The sequence below is a fragment of the Chaetodon trifascialis genome, chromosome 14, assembly GCF_039877785.1.
Source record: "Chaetodon trifascialis isolate fChaTrf1 chromosome 14, fChaTrf1.hap1, whole genome shotgun sequence".
Lineage (NCBI taxonomy): Eukaryota > Metazoa > Chordata > Actinopteri > Chaetodontiformes > Chaetodontidae > Chaetodon > Chaetodon trifascialis.
Window position 1 is genome coordinate 16,918,903 of NC_092069.1, and position 22,460 is coordinate 16,941,362.

General features: G+C 44.8%; 1 protein-coding gene across 4 annotated transcripts in view; it reads left to right on the top strand.

Moving 5' to 3' along the window:
- The window catches only part of rps6ka1 (ribosomal protein S6 kinase a, polypeptide 1), a 52,938-nt gene that overhangs the window by 27,700 nt on the left and 2,778 nt on the right, over window positions 1-22,460 (top strand). For 2 of the 4 annotated variants that reach the window (XM_070979886.1, XM_070979884.1), the window contains exons 3-19: window positions 15,974-16,090; window positions 16,187-16,268; window positions 17,274-17,354; window positions 17,523-17,602; window positions 17,724-17,830; window positions 18,611-18,648; window positions 19,115-19,257; window positions 19,374-19,444; window positions 19,555-19,643; window positions 19,737-19,801; window positions 19,933-20,035; window positions 20,307-20,437; window positions 20,907-21,032; window positions 21,348-21,437; window positions 21,530-21,688; window positions 21,841-22,002; window positions 22,376-22,452. In XM_070979886.1, coding sequence (XP_070835987.1) covers window positions 15,974-16,090; window positions 16,187-16,268; window positions 17,274-17,354; window positions 17,523-17,602; window positions 17,724-17,830; window positions 18,611-18,648; window positions 19,115-19,257; window positions 19,374-19,444; window positions 19,555-19,643; window positions 19,737-19,801; window positions 19,933-20,035; window positions 20,307-20,437; window positions 20,907-21,032; window positions 21,348-21,437; window positions 21,530-21,688; window positions 21,841-22,002; window positions 22,376-22,452 — 1,721 coding nt within the window. Of the gene's footprint in view, window positions 1-12,713; window positions 12,765-13,985; window positions 14,226-15,973; window positions 16,091-16,186; window positions 16,269-17,273; window positions 17,355-17,522; window positions 17,603-17,723; window positions 17,831-18,610; window positions 18,649-19,114; window positions 19,258-19,373; window positions 19,445-19,554; window positions 19,644-19,736; window positions 19,802-19,932; window positions 20,036-20,306; window positions 20,438-20,906; window positions 21,033-21,347; window positions 21,438-21,529; window positions 21,689-21,840; window positions 22,003-22,375; window positions 22,453-22,460 lie in introns of those variants that run through there. The other 2 variants (XM_070979885.1, XM_070979883.1) reach the window with 2 other exon arrangements.

A 22,460-nucleotide genomic window follows, 5' to 3' on the forward strand; every position in this document is an offset into this window, starting at 1 on the left:
TAGAACTTCAGCGCTGAGGTTGTGACAACAGAATTGATGAAGGCTCGCACATGAAATTTCAACAAACCAAAAGACTTTTGTCCTCAAATCTCGCCACGGCAGAGCGTTGTTGTGCAGAGAGGTGCTGCTTATCTGAAGTGTACTGCTGCATCTGCGCTGCAGCAGAAGACATTTAACTGTGGAAAAGCTTCTTATGCGATTGGCAGTGAGCTGGTCTGAAGTATGATTTAGTGGCTGCACGACTGTCCACTCAGTCATCCGGCGGCATTAGCTTTGTGTTTTCCTCAAGAGGGTGGAAGCACTTTTTTTATAGAAACCCAGATGTTGCTCAGGGAATTTCTTCACATTTGGCACAAATGCTGACTTGTGTAGATCTTCGGTGCTACCGGGTTGAAGGTGTGAGTGAAGGATCCACGTTTTAGAATCTAAATCTTCTTTGCAGCAACATCCATATTTCAAGCATTGTCGTCCACCACAGGCTCATTGGTTCTGCTCACATTGAGCTTCAGGTGATTGTCGTTGCACCATGTGATGAAGCTCTCCGTCAGTCCTCTGTGCTCACGGAGGCGTACGATTGCCTTCACTATTATCTGACATTTTATAGGCACAATTACAATTCAAGAACATAAACGACGGATGAATCAGGGATGGAAATAAATACTAGTTGCAGCTAGAATGCTTTTTTAGCTTTATAAATTAAGATACTGCTATAACACAGTAGCCTGCAAGGCGGTAACTTGTCATTTCAATTGCATGTTTAAGATCTGACCCTGAAGACTTGACATTATGAGGCTCCCAACGTGGGCGCCGACACTTGACCTGAATATGTCCGCTGTGTCTCTTTTCTTTTCCATGCTATCTCCGTTTTGGCCGTACCCATCGCTGCTTCTCCACCTATGCACGGCACATCACGCATGATAATGGGATTCAATGTGTCAGTTAAAGAGGCAGCCGGGTCTGGCTCATGTGATTATTTTTGCGAGCGGGGCTGACGAGGAACAACCAGACCTGCCATTCGCTGCCTTAATTCTTGTTTGATCGGACGATAAGAATCAGGGCGATAACAGCAAGTGGAAACGGTCTCTGGATTCTGTCAAAGTGCCGCATTGAGTGGACTCTGGTGTTCCTGCAGCCCCTCAGATGACGACAAAGAGGGAACCCTGATGACGCACACACACACGCACATGAACACACGCACACACACTCCTCCTAAATGAGAAAAAGCACTGAGGCTTGAAGATGCCCTCTTTCACACTCCCCCTCATCATTTTACTCCGTACATAGCGGTACAGCATCCTCGTCTTCTCCTCCTCTCCCCCTTTTATCTTCCATCACTACTCCTCAGCACTCCTCCTTAAAGTCTAATTCATCATTATGTCTTGTCGTCCAGATAAAGCCCGACCACGTAACGATTTGTTGAGCAGGTGTCCTTGACTGCCCTGCCCCGTTTCGTTCCGTTTGCTTTTTGTTCTGGCAAAGTTTCTCAGCCAAACTTCTCATACTTTCTGTGAAGTTAGTCACTCAAAAGGCGAGGACGGCCTTAAATCAACTCGGGCTGAACACCTTTTGTCAGCTCCTGAATGCTACTTTTTCAGCAAGGTCACACTAAAGTCTTGCAAAAAAAAGAAAAAAGGATGTTTGACATTGTGCTGCCTGATTGAATGGCTTTCGGCAAATCAATAGCTTTCAGTGAATAGTCAGAACCTTGTTTTGGTTCATCTGTTATGTATAAACAACTCTTAGCGATCCTACTCCTACGTGGCAAGTTAGTCAGTTAACAAGAGCGTGCAATGGAAAATGAACTTCATTATGCAAGCCGGATGGACTTTGCTCTGAGACACACACACACAATCTTCTGGTTACAATAAAAAAACAATCTGTTACCTAGGCTTATCTGCATGCAGGCACACGCAAACATGAGCGCACACACACCATCATTCACATATTATTGAGTGTGAGTCACAGAGTTGTGTTTATGCACATTAATTGAGCCTCTCCAGAAGGTTTTAACACAAATTAAAATGGATCCTTCGTCTTTGCACTGGCTAACAGACCTTGTTACTGTATGATTGCCTCTGCAGGCCCGGGAGGGATGTGTGGTGTGTGTGTGTGTGTGTGTGTGTGTGTGTGTGTGTGTGTGTGTGTGTGCAGCAGTGCTCGGAGGAAGTAAATCAGAGATTGTTAGTGATGTTTCTGTGCAGTTTGTGTGTGTGTTGGGGGTTGATAGCTCTTGATTGAAGTGCCTGTCAAGCGGGTATCCTCCTATCTCAGTTTATCATCAACAGAAGCTAATGTTAATGGCAGCAGCAGTTTAGGTGGCTTGGGGTGATGGTTGGCACACAAACACACACACAAGCACACATACACACACACACACACACAGGCTCGGAGATGGTTTACAGCCCAATTACCCAGCCGGCCTCTGTGCTAGAAGGGGCCTCTAAATCTTTGGATTGTATTGTGCACAATATAACCTCTGATACTCTCTCGCCCAGCAGCAGAATAGTTCACCTCACTGCTCTGTTTTCATGGGATGCTTTTAGCTATCTTTTATTTCTTCATCAGGAGTTTTTCATTTCAAATGATTCATTTTGCATCATTAAAGGAATGTTCAGGTATACAGAAGTCATATTTTTGTAGTCCTGGCCAGCATTGTTTTCAGTTATAAGTAACTGGCTCAGCAAATTTGCGGCTGCATACAACAACCTCCAACATCCAACATGGCAAGAAACACGAGCAGTGAGACCGTTGGGCATCAGACATTTAACAACAGTGATGTAAGTTGTTTAAATCAGGGGGTAACTTTTTAAGTTAAGTGTGTTAGCTAGCTTGTTGCTTGCTGCTGTTATAGCAACACAGCAACCGCAGATTGAGCTGCTAATTGGGGGATGATGTACTGATTACCTCGTCTGCTGATGACCTACTTGAGTTCAAAGTGTCCTGTTGTTGGGGGCGGGATGGTGGAAGATGCAGCACAGATACACATTGTAATTACCACATGAATATCTTATCAAGTTATTTATTATTCAGCTTTTTTTTCACCAAATTATATAGTTCCCTTGTATCTCAGTTGCGTATGCATCATGGCCTGGCTCAGATCGTCTGCCATGGGCTCGGAAACCGCTGGAGTAACCACTTTGGAGGTAAGACTGAAAGTCACTTGAAATGTTATAATTATCCTTCATTTCACAGGAAATCTGTGTGCACACAAAATTATAATAAGTGGTAAGAAGTGTTTTGAGAACTACCCAGCTCTCAGCACTTACCTGGGGGTGAGTACAATGTGCTTGTACCAACATAAAAATTACAAAAATGAGACTTGTATGAAACCAGTGTTTCTTTCAGTAATTATTAAATAATGCTGTATATAAGGTGCTCCACTGCAAATATTTTCATTGCAAAGTACTTTGCATTGAGTAACATATACAGTTCCATTGCTTTAGTCCTTTTTGTACTGCAACCAGGCACACATAAAAAATCCATGCGACAGCTGGCTTGACCAGGTTTTCACAAATGACTGCTCACTTGACCGCAGCTATCCATACCAGCCACGCTCCTTACGTGCTCGCTAATAACGTGATTGAAGAGTTGCGTTGTGTTCAGAGCATAGACAGACCATGAACTTATCAGAGCATAATGTGTAAGAGTGTGTCAGGCCATGCTGATGCTGATATATGAATAAACACATCAATACAGGACACTGCCTGTGTGTGTGTGCAATGAGCATGACAAGTCCAAATATCAGTGGGTTTCATCATCCCAGAACGGACTAAAAACCCACCAGACTTGAACCAAATGCCCCTCAGACTTATGATCCATCCATCTTTTCACTTCATGCCCCTCCTCCATCCATTCATGGCTGCTGTGAGCCCTAGTTGTCATGGTTACCGTGTCCTTGCCGTCGCTAAGCCCTGATAGCGACTTGTGCCTCCAGGAGCGAAAAGGTTTATGATAGCGCATATACATTTAAGAGCAGACGCACAAATGCACACGCTCCTCTTAAATCCTCACTGGTTGTGTCATTTTCATTCATATATCAGTCTGGCTTCAAACGCATACAGTATACACACAAACACACTGCATACTTTCTGCCTCTCACCCTCTAACGCACACACACACACACTTAGTACAGTAGTGCTACTCTTCCAGAGTCAGCACCATTAATCATCCAGTGTGTGTGTGTGTGTGTGTGTGTGTGTGTGTGTGTGTGTGTGTGTGTGTGTGTGTGTGTGTGTGTGTGTGTGTGTGTGTGTGTGTGTGTGTGTGTGTGTGTGTGTGTGTGTGTGTGTGTGTGTGTGTGTGTACATTGTCTTATAGATAAGTCTGTGTATTCTCAAACGTCTCTGATATTAGACTCATAAGCTGCATTGCTGACCTTTAAAGGCCAATATAATATATTACTTCCAGAGTAAATGCAGATAAATGCATTCTCCTGCTGTGTGGATGGTGTGTGTGTGTGTGTGTTGGGGGGGGGGGGGTGTCTGCCATCTAGCTGCATATAGGAAGTGGAGTTTGAAGGCACAGAACTGCTCTGTTTGTGAAGACGAGGCTGGCTAACGTTACCTGGAAGCACCCTGTGAAAGCTGCTTCCTCTGTGCTCGTGTGTGGCCTTGCCTCTGGTACCACCTCTTGTCTTACAAAGAGGATGCTGGGAGATGGAGACAGAGGAACACAGTTGCCATAGTTTCACGCTTCTCCCTCTCAATGTCGATCAAGGAAAATGTTCCAGCCTCTCATCCTTCATCGTTCTCATTAACATGGATGCCGATGGTGTTTGTTTTCTGTCTCTTGTTTTACTAAAATCTCTGCTGCATTTTTTTTTTATGTTTCCATTAAACGGTTTATCCTTTAAGGTTAATGTCTTGCCTTTTGCCTTTCCTTTTTTCCCCCCCTCCATCTGTTTCTCTTTCTCTGCAGTTTGAAGCCTTGCCCCTAGGAGCATATAACCTTTGACCTTTGTTGCCATGGCAGCAGTGTCATGCAGCACAGTGTAGCTCTAACTATGCAGGGATGAATGCAGAAGCACTTAACCTGGCTGCTTTTTGAGGAGTGCTTGCTTTGCTTTGCTTACTCAGAGCATTTATGTGGCAGTAATAACAAACAGTGCAGTTCAGTTTTTTCTTTCGGTGCAGTTGGTTAACCAGTTCTCAGAGTAAACCACAAAATCTCTCTGACTTCAGCCCTGTTTTTTTCCCCTCAGTTGGGAAATTCGCTGTCCTCTTTTCCCTCCTCCTTCCACCAGCTCAGGTTGAGGAGACAGCAAACAAAACGAACAGTTCGTCGCTCTGAGAAAATAACAAATAAAATAAAACCATTGCTCATTTAGGCAGGTAGTGGAGTTGGGTGATGCGACAATATGCACCGTGCACCTGTAAATGCGTCCACCGAGAGAGATTTGGCAACACCGTTTCCACCATGGAAGCTATCCCTTAAGCCATATTTACACACTGTCATTCACAGCGTATGCACCGCTACACAGCGAGCGAGTGGGCGTGTTGATGACAGTGCACGGAGCCGCTTCATACTCTTTTCTGCTCGCCTGTATATTGCTTTCCACGCTTTTGTTGACATTGCTGATGCGTCCATATGCATGTGGTCTTCATACCAATGCAAAAACAGTCATCATTACAGATGAGTCTTCCTCCTCCTGCACGCCATGGGCGCCACCCCTCACCTAAACCAAAGAGTATTTCCAGTAAGTGAGAACGGATCTGACAAGGACAAAAGATGAGTTGATGGAAGCAGAGTTAGATTCATTCCTCCTCCCCGGGTGATGCCATTATTTTTCGGCATCTCAGCGTTGACACCTGATCGTGAACTTTTCCAATGACTTTACTCTTTGTGTCAGTAGAATTAACTCATCTCAATTCAACACTGAGTGCTGGGACTTGAATTTTAAGAGAAAAATGGGCTTAGGGAGGAATTTCCTTCACACTGACTTAGCATAGTCTGAAATGGCCAAAAGCAGGATTCCAAATTTCCACCAGCCACCAAACAAATTTGTCATATTTGCAGGAGCTTTGGCAAGTACACAAGTCGTCTTCATTTACTCTCTTAAATCTAAACTCAGTCCACAACAAACATGTTGATTTTTGCTTCGTTTGTCTTCATTTCGTCACCTTGTTCATTTACATTAAAATGAAAAGTGTATTCAAATTAAATCCAGTGACTCAGCTCTGTGGAGCATTTTAGCTTCTTTCAGCCCTCAGCTTAACATTTTTGGTTAAGTCTGGACGGTCTGATCTGCTTTATGTGCAGCCACAGCAAGCAGCTTCTTTCATATGACAAGCTTTGATAAACCCAGTGTAGGTTAACTAGCTAGCACCAAACAGCAGAATTACACAGTTAATGACTAGCTGGTGAGAAAAGTGAAGCATTTAGCAGCAAACGAGACAGATATTTCCCTGAGGAGTTGATGGAGACCAAAAAAGAGCTAAAAATAGAGTGAATATTGGACTTACATTTGCCAAGTGGCCAGAAGCACGTTAGCATGAATGCTAATGTGTCTGCTGTTTGCTCGCACATTTGCCATCTTTTCAGCTTTGTTTCAGTGTGGAGTTTACAGCTGGTGTCTTCCAGGTGGCCAAAACAGCAGTCAGTACAGCCTCAATTAGAAAAAGAATTCATGGTTTCAGTGAGAAAATGTTTGACTAATATTTTAAAATTAAAGGTTTCAAATTTTTTGGCCCTCGAGGACCTGGACTCGATCCAAAAGTGAGCCGTGCATGATCATCTCACACCCTAAAATGCATCTATAGTCCGTTGGGATCTGTCACCAGAGCACGCAGGAAAAATCAGCGTTCTGCCTGAAATGACGAAGATTAGAGTGACGCGTTACCTCAGGCTGGAAGGTTAGTTGGCTCTTACAGGATCTGGCCTCACTGGAGAGCAAAGGTGTGGCGGCTCCAGGCTTGTTAACTATTTGCCACAAAATTTTTCATCTCAAGCGTGCAGGCAGAGGAGCTCGCACGTGGACGAGGCTGATAATCGGACATGTCGCGGCACAAGGTTATCAATGGCGTTTAAGGCAGGAAGGTTCAGGAAGGATGCACCAGTGTTTTGATTCATGTCCATGCCTGTTTTGAGTGTGCGTTTTTTGGCAAGCGCTCAGGTTGATATTTAAGGAAAGAGGAGAAGCAGGAGAGGGAGGAAGCAGGAAGTGTTGAGTAAGATATGAAGCAGCTATTTTCGACTGTGGCTGGTGTGAAGGGTTTGAACTATGAGAGTGGGAATGGTTAGGTGGTGACAGAGAAATAAGATATGACTGATGGAAAGTAGCTCAGGCGATGCTTGTTTGTGCGTCTGTGTGTATGCAGGTGTTGCTCCATATTCTGTGCATGGTGATGTAGCGCGCTAGTGATTTCCACTGCAGTGAGCCAGCATAGCTTTAACTCCGATGACCTCATTGTTTATATTACCAGCATCCACTCTTTGTTTTCTTCCTCCGTCTCATCTCTCACTCTCCCACTTACCCCTTCCTGCTTTTTCCGTCCCTCTTTTTTTTTATTATTTATTTATTGACCCACGCTGCCACTGTGGATAGGAAACAAGGCCGTTATGGCCTCGTGTCAACTGGCCCTGCGCTGAACTGCCTATCATCTTACTGCTGTTCTTGCTGCTGCTATTAATATTACAGATGCCAACACAGGATTTCCTGTAGCATCTGTGCTAATCCTGTGGCACCTCTGGTACATTTCCTGTTGTGCCCACCTTCAGCTTGTCAGATATAAAAGTGGCATCTGTGCCAGTTGAGGCGGGTGTCTTTCAAACATGTTTCTATTTTCTTGACATTGTGATTGCGATGTGAGTCACTATTAGAGGGAATGATAATTCTTTCTTTATTATTTTCATTTTCACACAACAGTGTTAAATTCATGATGATGTGGAGTCTGTTCCAAACAAGCATCTTCTTTCCAGATGTAAGAAAGCATGTTTTCTTTCTTACATCTGGAGAACAAGATTTGAAAGCGAGGGCCATCTCTGCTGCACTGCAGTACTTCATTATAAAGCTGTTTTATCTACCTGTGTGTGTGTGTGTGTGTGTGTGTGTGTGTGTGTGTGTGTGTGTGTGTGTGTGTGTGTGTGTGTGTGTGTGTGTGTGTGTGTGTGTGTGTGTGTGTGTGTGTGTGTGTGTGTGTGTGTGTGTGTGGATGCCATGGATGTAATTGGATGAGCAGATGAGACAGATGGTACAGTCTGCTAAATGATGGGTATTAACCCCAGCGTTGGCCTCCACCCATGGGTCAGGGGTCCAAACGTGTCACCTCTCAACAGTGACTGACAACCTGTGACTCGTCACAAACCTCTCACCCAGCCTAATGCCCAGAGGTGAAGCTCTTGTCTCTCATCTTTCCGTGGGATGAGAGAGATAATCACATTAAGAAGTGAGGGATTAAGACTGGAAGTCTTTGCTGGGCTGCTCCTTCTTTGTTCCTGATGAGCCTTCGGGTTGGTCTGCCAGCTTGAACCTGAGCGTTTTCTCTATTCCTCTCTTCTGTCATGACGTTCTTTAAATCCGCCCCCCCCCCGCCTGCCCCCGGTTAAGCCAGTATTAAAGCACCGTGATGGGATGTCTGAGGATTGCACTGGGACCAGGTGAATGTCCACATGCAGCGCTGCCTCTTCCCGGTCCCTCTTTTGTGCCGGCGCCTCAGTCACGGCTGTCACAGCAGGTGTTACTAGAGGGCAAAAAGAGAAAGCGAGAGAACGGATGGGACGGGGGGGAAAGGACAGAGTGAAGGTGGACAGATGGAGAGTCTGTTGGGCGAAGTGGAAAGAAGGTGTGTTGCAGGAATAGCCTGTTTATCAAAGGGCGAATAAAAAAGATTATGAGTGGAAAAAGAAACAAGCTGAATGAATGAGTCAGACCTGCCCTTCAAAATATGGCGGCACTCTTTGGTAGCTGCCTTCAGAGTCGATGAGGCAGTGATAGAGGTGGAGACGGATGAAAATGGGACATTCCTGTCTGTCAGCTGACAGAGGTAGGGGCCCGGCTGCAGACATATATGGACACAAGTGTGTGGACAGTGAGACTCACAAAGCATCTTTTGGTATCTGTTTGGTAATAAAAATGTAGTTCAGACTGTCTGTAAAGCATCAAGTAAGAGTTTTTTACAAAAGTCCATAAAGTCAATAATGTTTGCTGGAAAGGTGCTCTGCCTTTGGACGGCTGGGTCGTCAGACTGGGACGTCAGCATGTTTTAATCTGCATTTGTTCTCATAAAATCCATCAAGTCTGCAGTTGTAAATGTCAGGATAGTCGTTAAGAAACGGAATTGATAAGATTTGTTCGTCTGAGTGGTTGTCCTGATGAACGAACAATCAAAGCACGTGACATGCTGGAGGAGATAAAAACACAAACTGACAAAGATTTCTTATTGATGATCCATAAAGAGCAGAAAAGATTGGTCGATTGATCGATTGAAAATGACTATTATTTTAATGATTGATTAGTAGTTTGAAGAAAAATGCCACTTCCTGCTCTTTCAGTGACATAATTTGATGTGTTTTTTTCCTGTTACATCGTGATAAACTGAATATCTTTGGATTTTGGATAAAACAGAATGAGGACTTCTTGTCATCTTGTTCAGTGCCATTATTGATTCTGCTCACCTGTCCGATTCTTTGTCAGTTCCTTTATTGATTCCCGATCAGTTTTCTGTGTGGACAATATCAAGCCAACGCAGGTTTTCAGCATCAGCGCGATTGTTTCATTGTCAGTCATCCATTCTTATCAACCTGCAGCACCCGTCTGCCTGTCCTCATCTAAAATGTATGAAATGAGAGCATTTGCTCAGCGTTCATTTTCATTTAATCTTTCCAGCGTTATTATCACAGGATATTTAGCCTCGCTAATGGACGTGCAGCTCGGTTGGGAACCAGCGGCTCTCGTGCGTGGACTGTCAAACACATTCCTGGAGTTTAAGCTCATGTTGTATAAAAATATGTTTCAGCATCATGCTGGCGTTTCCACTTTGACTCCTTGTTGCTGCTTTCCAGCAACGTTGACGCACGAGTTTGATGTCATTGTTTCACAATGCGCAGATATTAGGAAAACATGCCGGCACTTATCAAAGGATCTGATAAGCTCGGAGGCAGATGATTCTGATGGATCAGACAGTTTGGAGCCAGTTCTCAACTGAAACCGGTTCTCCACTCCGATCCCTTCGTGTGTTGGCCATTTTTCCCACAAGAGCCGATTGATCAAGAATATAGTTGGCAGATTAATTGATAATGAAAATATTGTTAGTTGCTGCCCTAGAGAAATAGTGTGATAAATAATTAATCCTGAATCATGTATTCTTCTTCTCTTCAGTTTATTATGTACAATCTCAGTCTTGGTCTAAGTAGTGCTGCAGACTGTCTACAGTACACACATACATACAGTGTATTTTACCCGTGTGTGCGTGTGTGCGTGCGCTCACACAGACAGTCGAGTGTAGGATATTTGTTTTCACAGTAATGAGGCTGGACCACAGTCGCTCGGATGGATGTTTAGACTGCTCTGTCTCCCTCCATGTACACTCGTCATTTATGCCGTCTCCTCTCTGGACTCTCTCTCTTTCTTTTCTCCTCCTCTCTGTTCCAACGGTCAGAGCTGTCATGCATTTGAAAACATGCAGGTGCCGCTGCTCCATTTTCCAGGAAAGAGGAGAAGCTACAGCGAGGGACGAGACAAATACTGTGATTGCCTCGTGTTCTTTGAGTGAACTTCTCTGCTTTCGTGCCATTGTGACAGCTCTTTGTCTTTTTTTAACTCCTCCAGTCTTTTTTTCTCGGTCTCTGTTTCAAACCTCATGTTCTGGCGGAGCATGTCAGGCCTCCTCTTAAACCTGCGTGTCCTTTGCTGCTGTGATTGGGCAGTTTTTGAGCAGCAGGCGAGCCGCCCTGTCTTCCTTTTTATCTCCCTTGCTTTAATTGATGTCAGAACCAACAGTGAGGTTTGCAAGAGACATGAGCGAACAATGTGAACATGCCCTTACTTGGCCAGGAAGCTCATGTCTCGACGCCGGGCTGCTGGCCTGGCTGCAGACCAGCACTGGCCCCTTGTGTTTATCAAAGAGCATTACAGCAGCGGGTCTTTCTGTGACAGGAGATACATTTGCTTCCTGTCTGTCAGAAAGACAAGATCACTGAAGGTGCAAGTGCAGACTCACATACAGCTTCTGATTACAGCCCATTCATTTGAATAATTTGTTTTGATTTGCTGGAGTTTAGCCAGATGAGCTTCAAAAGGAAAATTCAAACTTCAAACGGGATTGACATTTTCTCTCAGATTCTTGTCAAGCGTGCATCAGCTTGCAATCCGTGTCCTCCCCTTCTCTGGGAACTCCAGTGGTTGCCAGCAGAGGCTTGTGTAATCATACAGAGTGCCTGCTTATGCAAAGTGAAGATGCTTTGTTCACCTTCACATCAAAGTGTGTAAAGCGGTTGACTCCTCGGTGCTCCTGCGACAGCGCCTTTCCCCCCCGTCTTCCTCTGTTCACTTCAACACTCCCTGCCCCTGCTTCGCTTTCTCTCCCAATGAGAAAACACTTCCTAAGAGCCACTTCCTCCCACTCTGGAACCATTTCTGTCCCCAGCCACACGGTCTGCTGCTGCTATTCATTTTCAAAACTTCACTTCCCATTTTGGTGTGTGTGCATGCAGATTGTATCTCTGTCACTGTGATATTGCACACTGAAAATGTTAGCTAACTCTGACACAGCGGCTGTGTATTTGTAAGACGGTGAGTGTCACAGAGACTCACTGACACCACTGACATGGAAGCATCTGCCCACAGACATGTGGAGGCTCTTATTCCGCACCAAAACCCGCACACAGCAGGCAAGTGGCCGCCTTTCTCTTGTGTTTCTCATTAACTTCCAGTGGATGTGAAGTGAGCGTCTCGGTGAGAGCGTGGGTGGTGCCCGGGTGATGGATGTGTTGGGGTCTGGGGACGAAGCTTCAGGCAGCTGTGTGATATTTTGGGAGGAGAGGAAGGGGTCTCCTTTGGGCGGGTGGATGTGATGCTGAGCTGCAGTCTTCTCAGCTGTGAAGTGCGAGGAAACGCAGAAGGACGTGTTTAACCTCCACCTCCTCTAGCCCTGAAATGCGTACATGGTTTTAGTTTAACTGATTTAATTGAGCCTAGCCTGGCGTTGTTATGTTGTTGTGGTAAACAGTCAAACTATTCAGTCAAGCCATCTTAATGTGCAGAAGCCTTTATATGTATTAAACGTATTTCACTTTAAGAGACCATGGGCAGTACCCCAAAATGACACCATTAAACTGTCTGCGCTCGCTCATTTCTGGATTCTTTTACGTTCTGAATATTGCGAGCACCTTCACGTGTGATTCGTTTGGTGAAACTCAAGCAGCTATGCTGGGAAACGCAGCTCCCCACCGCTAGCACGCACACGTTTAAATTAGCGAGCAGTGAGGAAGTGAGTTCGGTTCGAGAAAAGAGGAAGCGAGAAGAAGGAGGAAAGAGAGCTTTCCTGTCACATCGGTGTAGCAACCATCACCGTCTCGCCCTTTTCTACCCCCCTCTGTGTGTGTGAATGTGTGTGTGAGCTGGTCCCTCATGTATATTTCTGTATTCATGTCCAGTATTTCTTGAAATGGGGTAAAAACTGTTGTGTTGGAGTTGACTCCATGCAAAACCAAGTATGTCCTCTGTAACATTTTTTAACTTCTCCATTCCAACACAACCACCCCCCCCCCCCCAGAACGAGCCTCATATCACCTGGATAGAGAGGGACTTTGCCAATATTAGAGCCCAGGTAAGCTCTGACCACCTCGACTGTACGGCTGCTTTATATCAGGCCGTGCTAAGCAAACACACTCCAGCTTTGTGTTGCTCACAGTAACATCTGCGTTTTATCCGCTTTTGCCCTTTTCTCTCTCTCTGCCTTCTGGACGCTGAATTCACCAATCAAAAAAGAATTTGCTCAAATCAACCTTTTTCTTCCTGCGAGCGTGGACTGCAATGGAGTAATCAGATGTGTGTGTGTGTGTGTGTGTCTGTGTCTGTGTGCGTGTGTGTGCGGCGAAAAGTAGGTCTCGCAGCTCGATTATGCTGCTGTTTGGTCAAGAGAGAAGTTGACTCATGCGTTGTGTTTATATGGGTGTGTAATGGCCTATTCTGTCTTCATGAAGAGGTTTAAAGGGCAATGAGAGATTCAGGGAAGGAAAAGAGTGAGAGGGGCACTTCAGGGCTGGTGAGAGCTGTTTTAAGAGACAGGATGAGCAAGAATAGACTATTATGAGAGGGACACGGCTGGCCACAGACAGGAAAATCTCTGTCATCTGCAGGCAGGCTGACCCGTCTCTACCGTGAGAGGGGGACACCTCATCCTCCCTCTGCCTGCCTCCCCTTTCCTCCAGCTTCTAGTCTGTTGAATTGTGGGTAAAGGGAAGTAGCAAATAACTGGGTCTCTGGAGTAAAACAGTAATATGAGAGAAACATTTGATGTATGAGTTTCAACCAGAGCTGCAGAGAAGCGCTGTAGTTTTTTAATCTCCATTTCCACCTCTCTTCCTCTTTTTTTTTATTATTTGAAATTTCAATCTGCCTCTCTCTCTCTGTTGAATAAATACTCGCTCTCTCTCTTAGCCACAAATGTGTGTGTGAGAGAGTGTGACTTGTTGGGTGCAGGACTGTGAGAATAAGAGCAGGCTCTTCCTTCCTGCCCTCTTCGGTTCCAGTTCACTTCAGCTGCAGTCAGTCACTGAGGACACGCAGGGCTAATCAGACCTGCACACAGAGGAACGGAGAGAGGGAGGACGGGAGCGATAATGGAGGAGAAAATGAAGATGAAGAGTTAATAAAAAGTTATAGCAGAAGGCCCCTGCAGAAGGCCTCTGCAGAGAGAGAATAGATAAAGGGCAGAGGCTGAGAGCTTTTTCCATATTTACATGCTGTCCGCAGAGCTAATCCTGACACGAGTGCACAGATGAGTCTAAAGTGTGCTTGTGGTGAGCTGAGGTGAGGTTTAAGATGATTTATGTGAGGCAGTGTGGTGTTCGCCTTGTTATGGACCTGAGTGGGATGATGAAGCAGAAGTTTGGGCAATGCTGACATGGAGAAGGACAAGAAAAAGTTCAACCTGAGCCGCCTGCTGGCCCACTACGTGCGCAAAAAGAACAAAGCCCTGGCTGGCAGCCCTGCTCACTGCAGATCACCGGCTGCAACAGGCAACAGCGGCACTGACTCCTTCCATGCTCCGAGGAACCACTGGACGGTAAAGTGACACCTCCTCGTGCTGGCATCTCGATAAATCTTGAGTCGTCTCCAGAGAGCCGCTGGTGGCGTTAATGCCCTCGTTTCTAAATGAACGGGCAGAGATGTGGGATTTAATAAGGCTGCAGAGTGCAGGCAGCTCGCTGTTATCAGGATCTTGTTTAGACACAAGGTGCAGCTGAAAACATACGTGTTCAACCAACTCTGGTTTCCTGTTGTCAGATAGAGTCCTACGCTGCTCTAGTGGCCTGTGGTGTGGGCTGTCGCAGGCGTTTTGTTGCAAGTCTAGCTTTCTTGTTCCTGGGGTTTTCTGATCAATAGCTACATTATTTAGTTTAGCAGCTACTTATTATTTTCTGAATGTTTTTTTTTTTTTTTTGTTCAGTGACTCATGTGAGAAAATGGTGAAAGAAGCCAATCACAAGGTCCCAGAATCCAACGTGTTTTCCTGTTTGTCGTTTTATCTGATCTGAATAGTATGAAATAAAAAGATATTCAATTAATAATCAAGTTAAAGAGAAGCAGCAGATGCTCACATTAGAGAATCTGGAGCCACAGAAGGATTTTAGTGTTTTTGCTTGTCGAAAGACTTAATCGGTTTAATGGTTATTAAAATTGCTGTCAATTAATTCACTGTCTTCCCACAAATTGAGTAATCGTTTGGCATTTAACCCAGAAAATGTGAAAAATAATGATAAATGCCCATCACATGTTTAGTTAAAGGCTCAGAGTGATGCATTTTTAGCAGTCTCACATTGGAGAAGCGCGATCTGCAAATATGTGATATTCTTACTTGATGTGCAACAGCCAAATTCGTCATCAATTAATTCTTTTGGTTAATCAGTTCAACACTTTTCAGCACCGCTTTAACATGTTTAAGGCTGCCAGAGCGAGTTGTGCTGAGTATCAGCCACATAGACTCAAATGAATTTGCTATTATTCAGCGTTCATGATAGTAATGTGGATTGTATCTGCTGAGGATAAATTCAAGGCACGATGTCCCACTTTTTAGTCCCAAATTTAAAAAAAAAAAAAAAACCCTCCAGGGATGAAGAAAAAAAGTTCCTCCAGCAGCCACGCTGCTGAATTTAAAATGCTCCCTGCAGGTTACTACAGAGCTGCGCCTCGCCGTAGGCTGAGGGCGTGAAGCTCAGGGGACTGTGAGAACAGAACTGAAAACCAGTCTCTAGATAGAGCCTTGTTGTTGTTGTTGTTGTTGTTGTTGTTCGTGCTCTTCTGTAGGGTTTCACATGAGCTGTGGGTGAGGTTGACACCAGGTTAGCAGTGGCGAATGTTCATGTGGTGGAGATGTCAGCAGCGCTGGTGCTCCACCCTGTAAAGAAGCAGAGACGCTGCCTCAAAAGTCGCTTGAGGTTACGCAACTTGTGTCCAGGGACGTATTGCACCGTTTGAAACAGGCAACTGCCTGTTACTTGTTACTGTTACTTTGCTTGTAATGTCGCAGTCGCCATCATTTCCAGAAACTCCTTAGAAACGAGTCACCGTTGTGTGCAATCACTCACTCTCACGCTCACATCTCACGTATTACTGTGCTTCCTCTTTCTCAGGTATTTTATTTTGATATAGTGCTATTTAGAGCAGGAGGCACTCCTTCCTAGAAGGAACCGCTCTGTTCACGCTGACATTTTCAACCATTACTCACATACAGTATCCTCATTGTTTTAGCCATTTGTTCCTGTGATTACTGACAACTTTATTATACTTTCCATTCTATTTTGCACTCTTCAGGATGATGGAGACATCAAGGAGATCAACATCACCCATGTGGTCAAGGAGGGCTCAGAGAAGGCCGATGCCTCTCAGTTTGAACTGCTCAAGGTTTTGGGACAGGGATCCTTTGGCAAGGTGACGCTCACGCTCTCTGCTGCTCCCTTTCTCTCGCTTTCATGCTCTCAACACCTGATCTGACATAACACGGCGCTGTGGCGTTGCTCATTGCAGGTGTTCCTGGTGCGAAAGGTGACCCCTCCCGATGCTAACCAGCTCTATGCCATGAAGGTCCTGAAGAAGGCCACACTCAAAGGTACAGTAGCCTGTGATGCGTCTCTGCAGCTGATCTTCTGGTAGAAGGGAACAGATGACGAGACAAATGACAAATTATGTATCAAAACACTTGCAGGCTCCAGCTTCTCAAATGTAAGGATTTGCGACTTTTCTGTTACTTTTGGTCTGAAGCAATATGAACCTTAAACTTACGATGAGCATTTTGAACTATTTTCTGGCATTTATCGACTAATCACTTAACCAACAGACGAATAGATAATGACAATAATCCTTTGCCAGCTACACTTTTCTTAACTCCAAGATCATTTCAAAAAGCTTTCTCTTTGGCTTTTGTGGTGATTTCATTATCTCTTTTCAAGTGGCGGTACCCTCGGTTTCATGTAAGAGGGTGTATGCCTTTCCTGTAAGTCACAGAACTACAGTGTAAATGTTAGCCCACCACAGCTTGCAGTGGGTTTACTTTCAACTTGTGCACACAGGTGGTGAAATTATCTTGATAAACATCAGGGCTTCAGGTTGCTTAGTTGTATGTGTGCAGATGTACAGATTTTATTTGCATTTACCATCCTGCAGTGTAGGAGTATACTACTTGATTAATGTTTCATTCAGTGAGAGCAGAGTGTGCTCAGCAAAGTGATTTATTTACCTGCAGGGAAACAACAAAAAGACAACTCATCAACATGCTGCATGCACATCAGTGAATCATCAGTCTGAGTACACAAGACATTAGTTTGTTTTTGCAACATTTAGTTTGTTTGTGTTTGTTCTATTATTCATCCAAAACCTTAAGTTTGACAGCTCCACCGAACTTGGATTCTGTATTGGGTGCGCGTGGCCCGACAGCCTCTCTGATTTAAAGCAGCGAGTGTTGCTCATTTATCGTGTAGCCAATTAAAAACACAATTTTTGCAACCTGAATAGTCCATGCTGTTGCTAGGTTGCAGTTGCATATTACTTTTTGAAGTGACACGTGTTTAAAATATCTACATACACACTAAACTCCCTGCTCTTACTCGTCCCTCAGTGAGAGACCGTGTGAGAACCAAGATGGAGAGAGACATCCTGGCAGACGTCAACCATCCATTTGTTGTCAAACTGCACTATGGTGAGTCAGCCTGAAGCCTTATTTCACTTCACTTCCCAGACCTGGAAAAAAAAACCTGACGTTTTATTGGATGCACTGATTTCATTCTGTCTTATTGCTTTAAATTCCAGACATTTTTCCTGATTTACCGTTGAATCAGATTTGATTGAAGCTTGTGTGTATTTGTAGCATTCCAGACTGAAGGGAAGTTGTACCTGATCCTGGACTTTCTCAGAGGAGGAGATCTCTTCACTAGACTCTCCAAAGAGGTGTGATTCATTGGATTTTTGTGTTTTGCTGGCCTGGGGTCAGACTAGTATTCATCTCGTTATTCTCCATCGGCTCACACTTGTTGATGTTTTTCTTTCTCGCTGACCTCGTGCCGCCCAGGTGATGTTCACAGAGGAGGATGTGAAGTTTTATCTAGCAGAGCTGGCATTGGGACTGGACCACCTCCACAGCCTAGGGATCATTTACAGAGACCTCAAACCTGAAAAGTAAGAGCAGCTGGACACAACTGAAGGCACAGAAACAGCAGCACATATAAACAAATGCATATTTAATGAGCTGTGCTTCTTTGATGCCAAACCATCTGCAAAGCCAGAGTCTTGTTCCTCAGTTTTACATTTGTAAAGGCAAATCCACAATTGTACTCAGACAGAAATGTGTCCCTGCTGCAGTGCCCTCTGAAGAGGCTTTTATTCATAATAAATTCATAAGTGATGTAATGTAGCCAGGAACTTGGACCTGGAATTAAAAACTAAACCTCTAATGCGATGCGTTATTGTGTTGCTCTTTAAAGATAACCAGTGGAATTTTCAGTGTGCGCTTCAAACATTTCTCACAGAAATGTGTGTTTCCCTTAGGAGACCCTAACACACATTATGAATGCAAACCTACTTCATTCAACAGCTGCAAAGCCTTTTTAAGTTTGGAACCCTGCGCTGTTTACATCAGCTCTCGGCCTTCTTCTTCTTCTCCGTTTTAATTGGCGCATTACTTCTTTTTATGGTGCGTTCCTGGCAGCAGTTGTTCATATGTATTCCTCAACCGCTGAGCTTCCCCCTCACTCGCAGCGTGTGTGTAAACACAAGACACAGACCCAGAAATGAAAACAAAGCTTTATGGTGCGGCTAGTGATGGAAAAGTCATCAGGGTACCTTTAGGTTGTGATGGTTATTGTTGTGTTTTGCCGGTGAGATCCAGACTCCAGCAGAATGTGTGATGAGTCGAATGTTCACACCTTCAAAAACATTTTACCTGTGTTTTCCTTTTAGCATTCTCCTGGATGAGGAGGGACATATCAAACTCACAGGTGAGTCTCCTGTTCCTTCACACACACGCACGCACACACATGCACACACACACACACACACACACACACACACACACACACACTTTCCTCTCCTCCACCTTGTTGACCTTCATTACTCATAGTGGGGAAACAGCCTTATCTTGCTGACTCCAGATATCTGCAAATGTGCCTGCATCTGTTCAGGAAGTTAATTATTGCAGTTTATCTTCTCTGTTTATCTCTATCGTCATCCGTAATCACCGGCATTTATTTACCCCCCGACTGCTGCCACCTTTGAACCGAAGGTGACATTAGAACATGATAGAGAGGCAATATAACACGTCGAACTGATGAAGAAAATCCCTGATAAAGATGACAGTTCTGCTGCTTTTACACTATAAATAAAATAAAAAATGGTGTTCATAATGTTTAATTGTTAGTATATTAATGAGGTATTGCTGACTATACCTTATGGTGTGTTTTCCAGATTTTGGTTTGTGCAAAGAAGCCATTGATCATGAGAAGAAAGCTTATTCCTTCTGTGGTACTGTGGAGTACATGGCACCAGAGGTCGTGAACAGGCAGGGACACACCCACAGCGCCGACTGGTGGTCATTTGGAGTACTAATGGTAAGCAGGAAGAAATTCGAGTTAAGGTTGTTTTCAAGCAACGCTTTGCCGTTTAGCAGTAAAAATGCTATGTGTGCACGAACACTAGGATTACAGTCGTATGTTCTGTCTCCCAGTTTGAGATGCTGACTGGAGCGCTGCCGTTTCAAGGGAAGGACCGCAAAGAAACTATGAACCTGATTCTGAAGTGAGTCTTCTTGATGTGGAAGATGGATCCAGCTGGTTGTCACATGCAGTTTAAAAAAGCCTCTGTTGATATGTGGTGAAATCATTTGCACTGTGTGTCTCCCCCTGCAGGGCGCGTCTGGGAATGCCTCAGTTCCTGAGCGCAGAGGCCCAGTCTCTGCTCAGGGCTTTGTTCAAGAGGAACCCTGCCAACAGACTGGGTTAGCATCAACTCGCGAACGTGGCTTTCACAAATGGCGACAAATACACTTCGTACTGCTAACTGTTGATGTGTGTTTATGTTTCTTTTGCAGGATCTGGTGCTGACGGTGCTGAGGAGATCAAACGGCACGGTTTCTACTCTACCATAGACTGGAATGTGAGCGACAGTCAAAGATATTTTAATGATATGCACAAGAGAAGTTTCCTAAAACAACCATCAATCGAGGTCTTTACGGGCGGAAAGCCTTCAGCTCTGTAGAACGATTAAGAGTCTTTCATTCCTTTCAGAAACTCTTCAGAAAAGAAGTGAAGCCTCCGTTCAGACCAGCGGTGGCGCGTCCAGATGACACCTTTTACTTTGACTCCGAGTTCACCTCCCGCACCCCTAAAGGTCAGACTCTGTGTCTATTTCCTCTCTGGTTATCCTCCCTGAAAACAGGGTGGTGGACCTATTATATGTTTCCTCTCTCAGCTTAAAAAACTAATCAAAACAGGATGAAAGGAGACACAATCATGATTGCAGCACCAGTAAATGCAGTAACACTTAATTAGCTCCTAAAAATACACAAGCCTGAAAGTGTGGTTTATTGCAATGGCTTATTTGAATTCGGTCATATCTAACATGGCTTTCCTTTTTTAACACTTTCCTCATTATCGTCCAGACTCCCCTGGCGTGCCCCCCAGTGCCGGAGCTCACCAGCTCTTCAGAGGCTTCAGCTTTATTGCTTCGACTCTGCTGGATGAGGAAGGTTCAGCGGAGCCAGTCAATCCCCCGCCGCACCCAGTGGTCCAGGTCAGACTTAAGTAGCCGCCTCAATCTGTTTTTGTGCATGTGAGCTAATGAGCAGGAGATACGGTTTAAAATGTAAATTTAAGTCTAAAAATATAGAGATTTCTTTATTTATTTATTTAAGGACAAGTGATGCACAGCTAGATATAACCGTGTAATTGCTCTCACAGTTGGCGATGACATGAAAGAGGGAAAGAAAGACAGATACAGTGTGCGAGGTGTGTAAGGCAGGAAAAAGAGAAGGCTTAACAGAAGCACATGGCTTCAGATCCTGTTTCATGCCTGGCAGGGGCAGTAATTAACTCTGTGTGCTAGATCGAGAGAGACAGTTTTACAATTGCAGAGAGAGGAAAAAGAGGTAGAAACGGATTCGGCTCTTTCCGCACAGTCCACCGACATCCCTCTACCTTGTTAGCTCCATTGCTCTTCCACAGCTTCATCTCACCACCGCTCCTCAACTCCTCCTCTGCAGCAATTACACGGGAAGAACCTGCTGTTCAGCGACGGCTACATATTGAAGGAAGACATCGGCATGGGCTCCTTCTCTGTCTGTAAACGATGTGTCCACAAAACCACCAACACAGAATACGCTGTCAAGGTGTGAACACACACACACACACACACACACACACACACATGTATTAAGGCAAAGAGTCTGAAAAGTCTGAAACTGAATGAGAATCCTTACTAACTGATTCAGAATCAGCTTTATTGGCTATGTATGTGTGTACAAACAAGGAATTTGACTCCACGTTAAACATTACACTCAGTTTACTTGCACAGGAAAAAAGACTGAACACTCAAAGAAATTCTTCGCCCCAAATTTGCATCTGAAAGGAGAAAAAACATTTAACCATTTTATCATTTATCTTAAGATATGAGCTGTGTGTCACTGTTGCGTTTGTGATGGCAGCTGATTGACAAGACCAGCACAGACCCCTCTGAGGAGATCGAGATTCTACTTCGATACGGACAGCACCCCAACATCATAACGCTGAAGGATGTGAGTCCGATAACACACGTGCACAACCCGCTATTATTTGCCTCGGGCATCAAGTGCACCGTTGGAGATTTGAAAATGTGTTTCTGTCTCAGGTGTACGAGAACAGCAAGCAGGTGTTCCTGGTGACGGAGCTGATGCGCGGGGGAGAGCTGCTGGATCGGATCCTCAAGCAGAAGTTCTTTTCGGAGAGAGAGGCCAGCGCTGTGCTTCACACCATCACCAAGACTGTGGAGTACCTGCACTCACAGGGGGTGAGGACGACCGCTAATACTAATGCACAGCACACGACCTGTTTTTGTTGAATGTTTGATGGTCAGTGTCTTCTGGGGACAAAAAAAACCTGCATGATAATGTTATTGTCGAAATCTTGTATAACTCCATCCTGCTTTCTTTCATCCTCCAGGTGGTGCACAGAGACCTGAAGCCCAGCAACATCCTCTATGTGGACGAGTCAGGGAACCCAGAGTCTATCAGGATCTGTGACTTTGGCTTCGCGAAGCAGTTACGTGCCAACAACGGCCTGCTGATGACCCCATGTTACACTGCTAACTTTGTAGCTCCCGAGGTGAGTCTCATACCTCAGAAGTGGCAGAGGCTGTGCAGACGTTGATGAAAGTGGCATCTTGAAGGTTGATGTTGAGAGCCTGTAGTTACTGGTGGCAACAACAAATGCAGTTTAATACTGCAGGTCGCATTTTCAGGCAGTAGTTAGCCTTTTTCCATCATTCTCCGAGTAACCATCATCCGATTTCATGCTGCACACGGCATGAGTGTGCAAGCAGCAGGGCAGTGAAAGGATTTGGTTACCTCGCTGAGAAGATGGAGGTGTGCAGCCTGTGGCCTGCAGCTCACTGACAAACATTGCGACTCCTGTAATGACTTCATAATAAAACATTACAGACATTAAAATGACAATGTTTCCCTGGATTTCATCGTAGGTGTTGAAGCGTCAAGGCTATGATGAAGGATGTGACATCTGGAGTCTGGGAGTCTTACTGTACACCATGCTGGCCGGGTGAATAC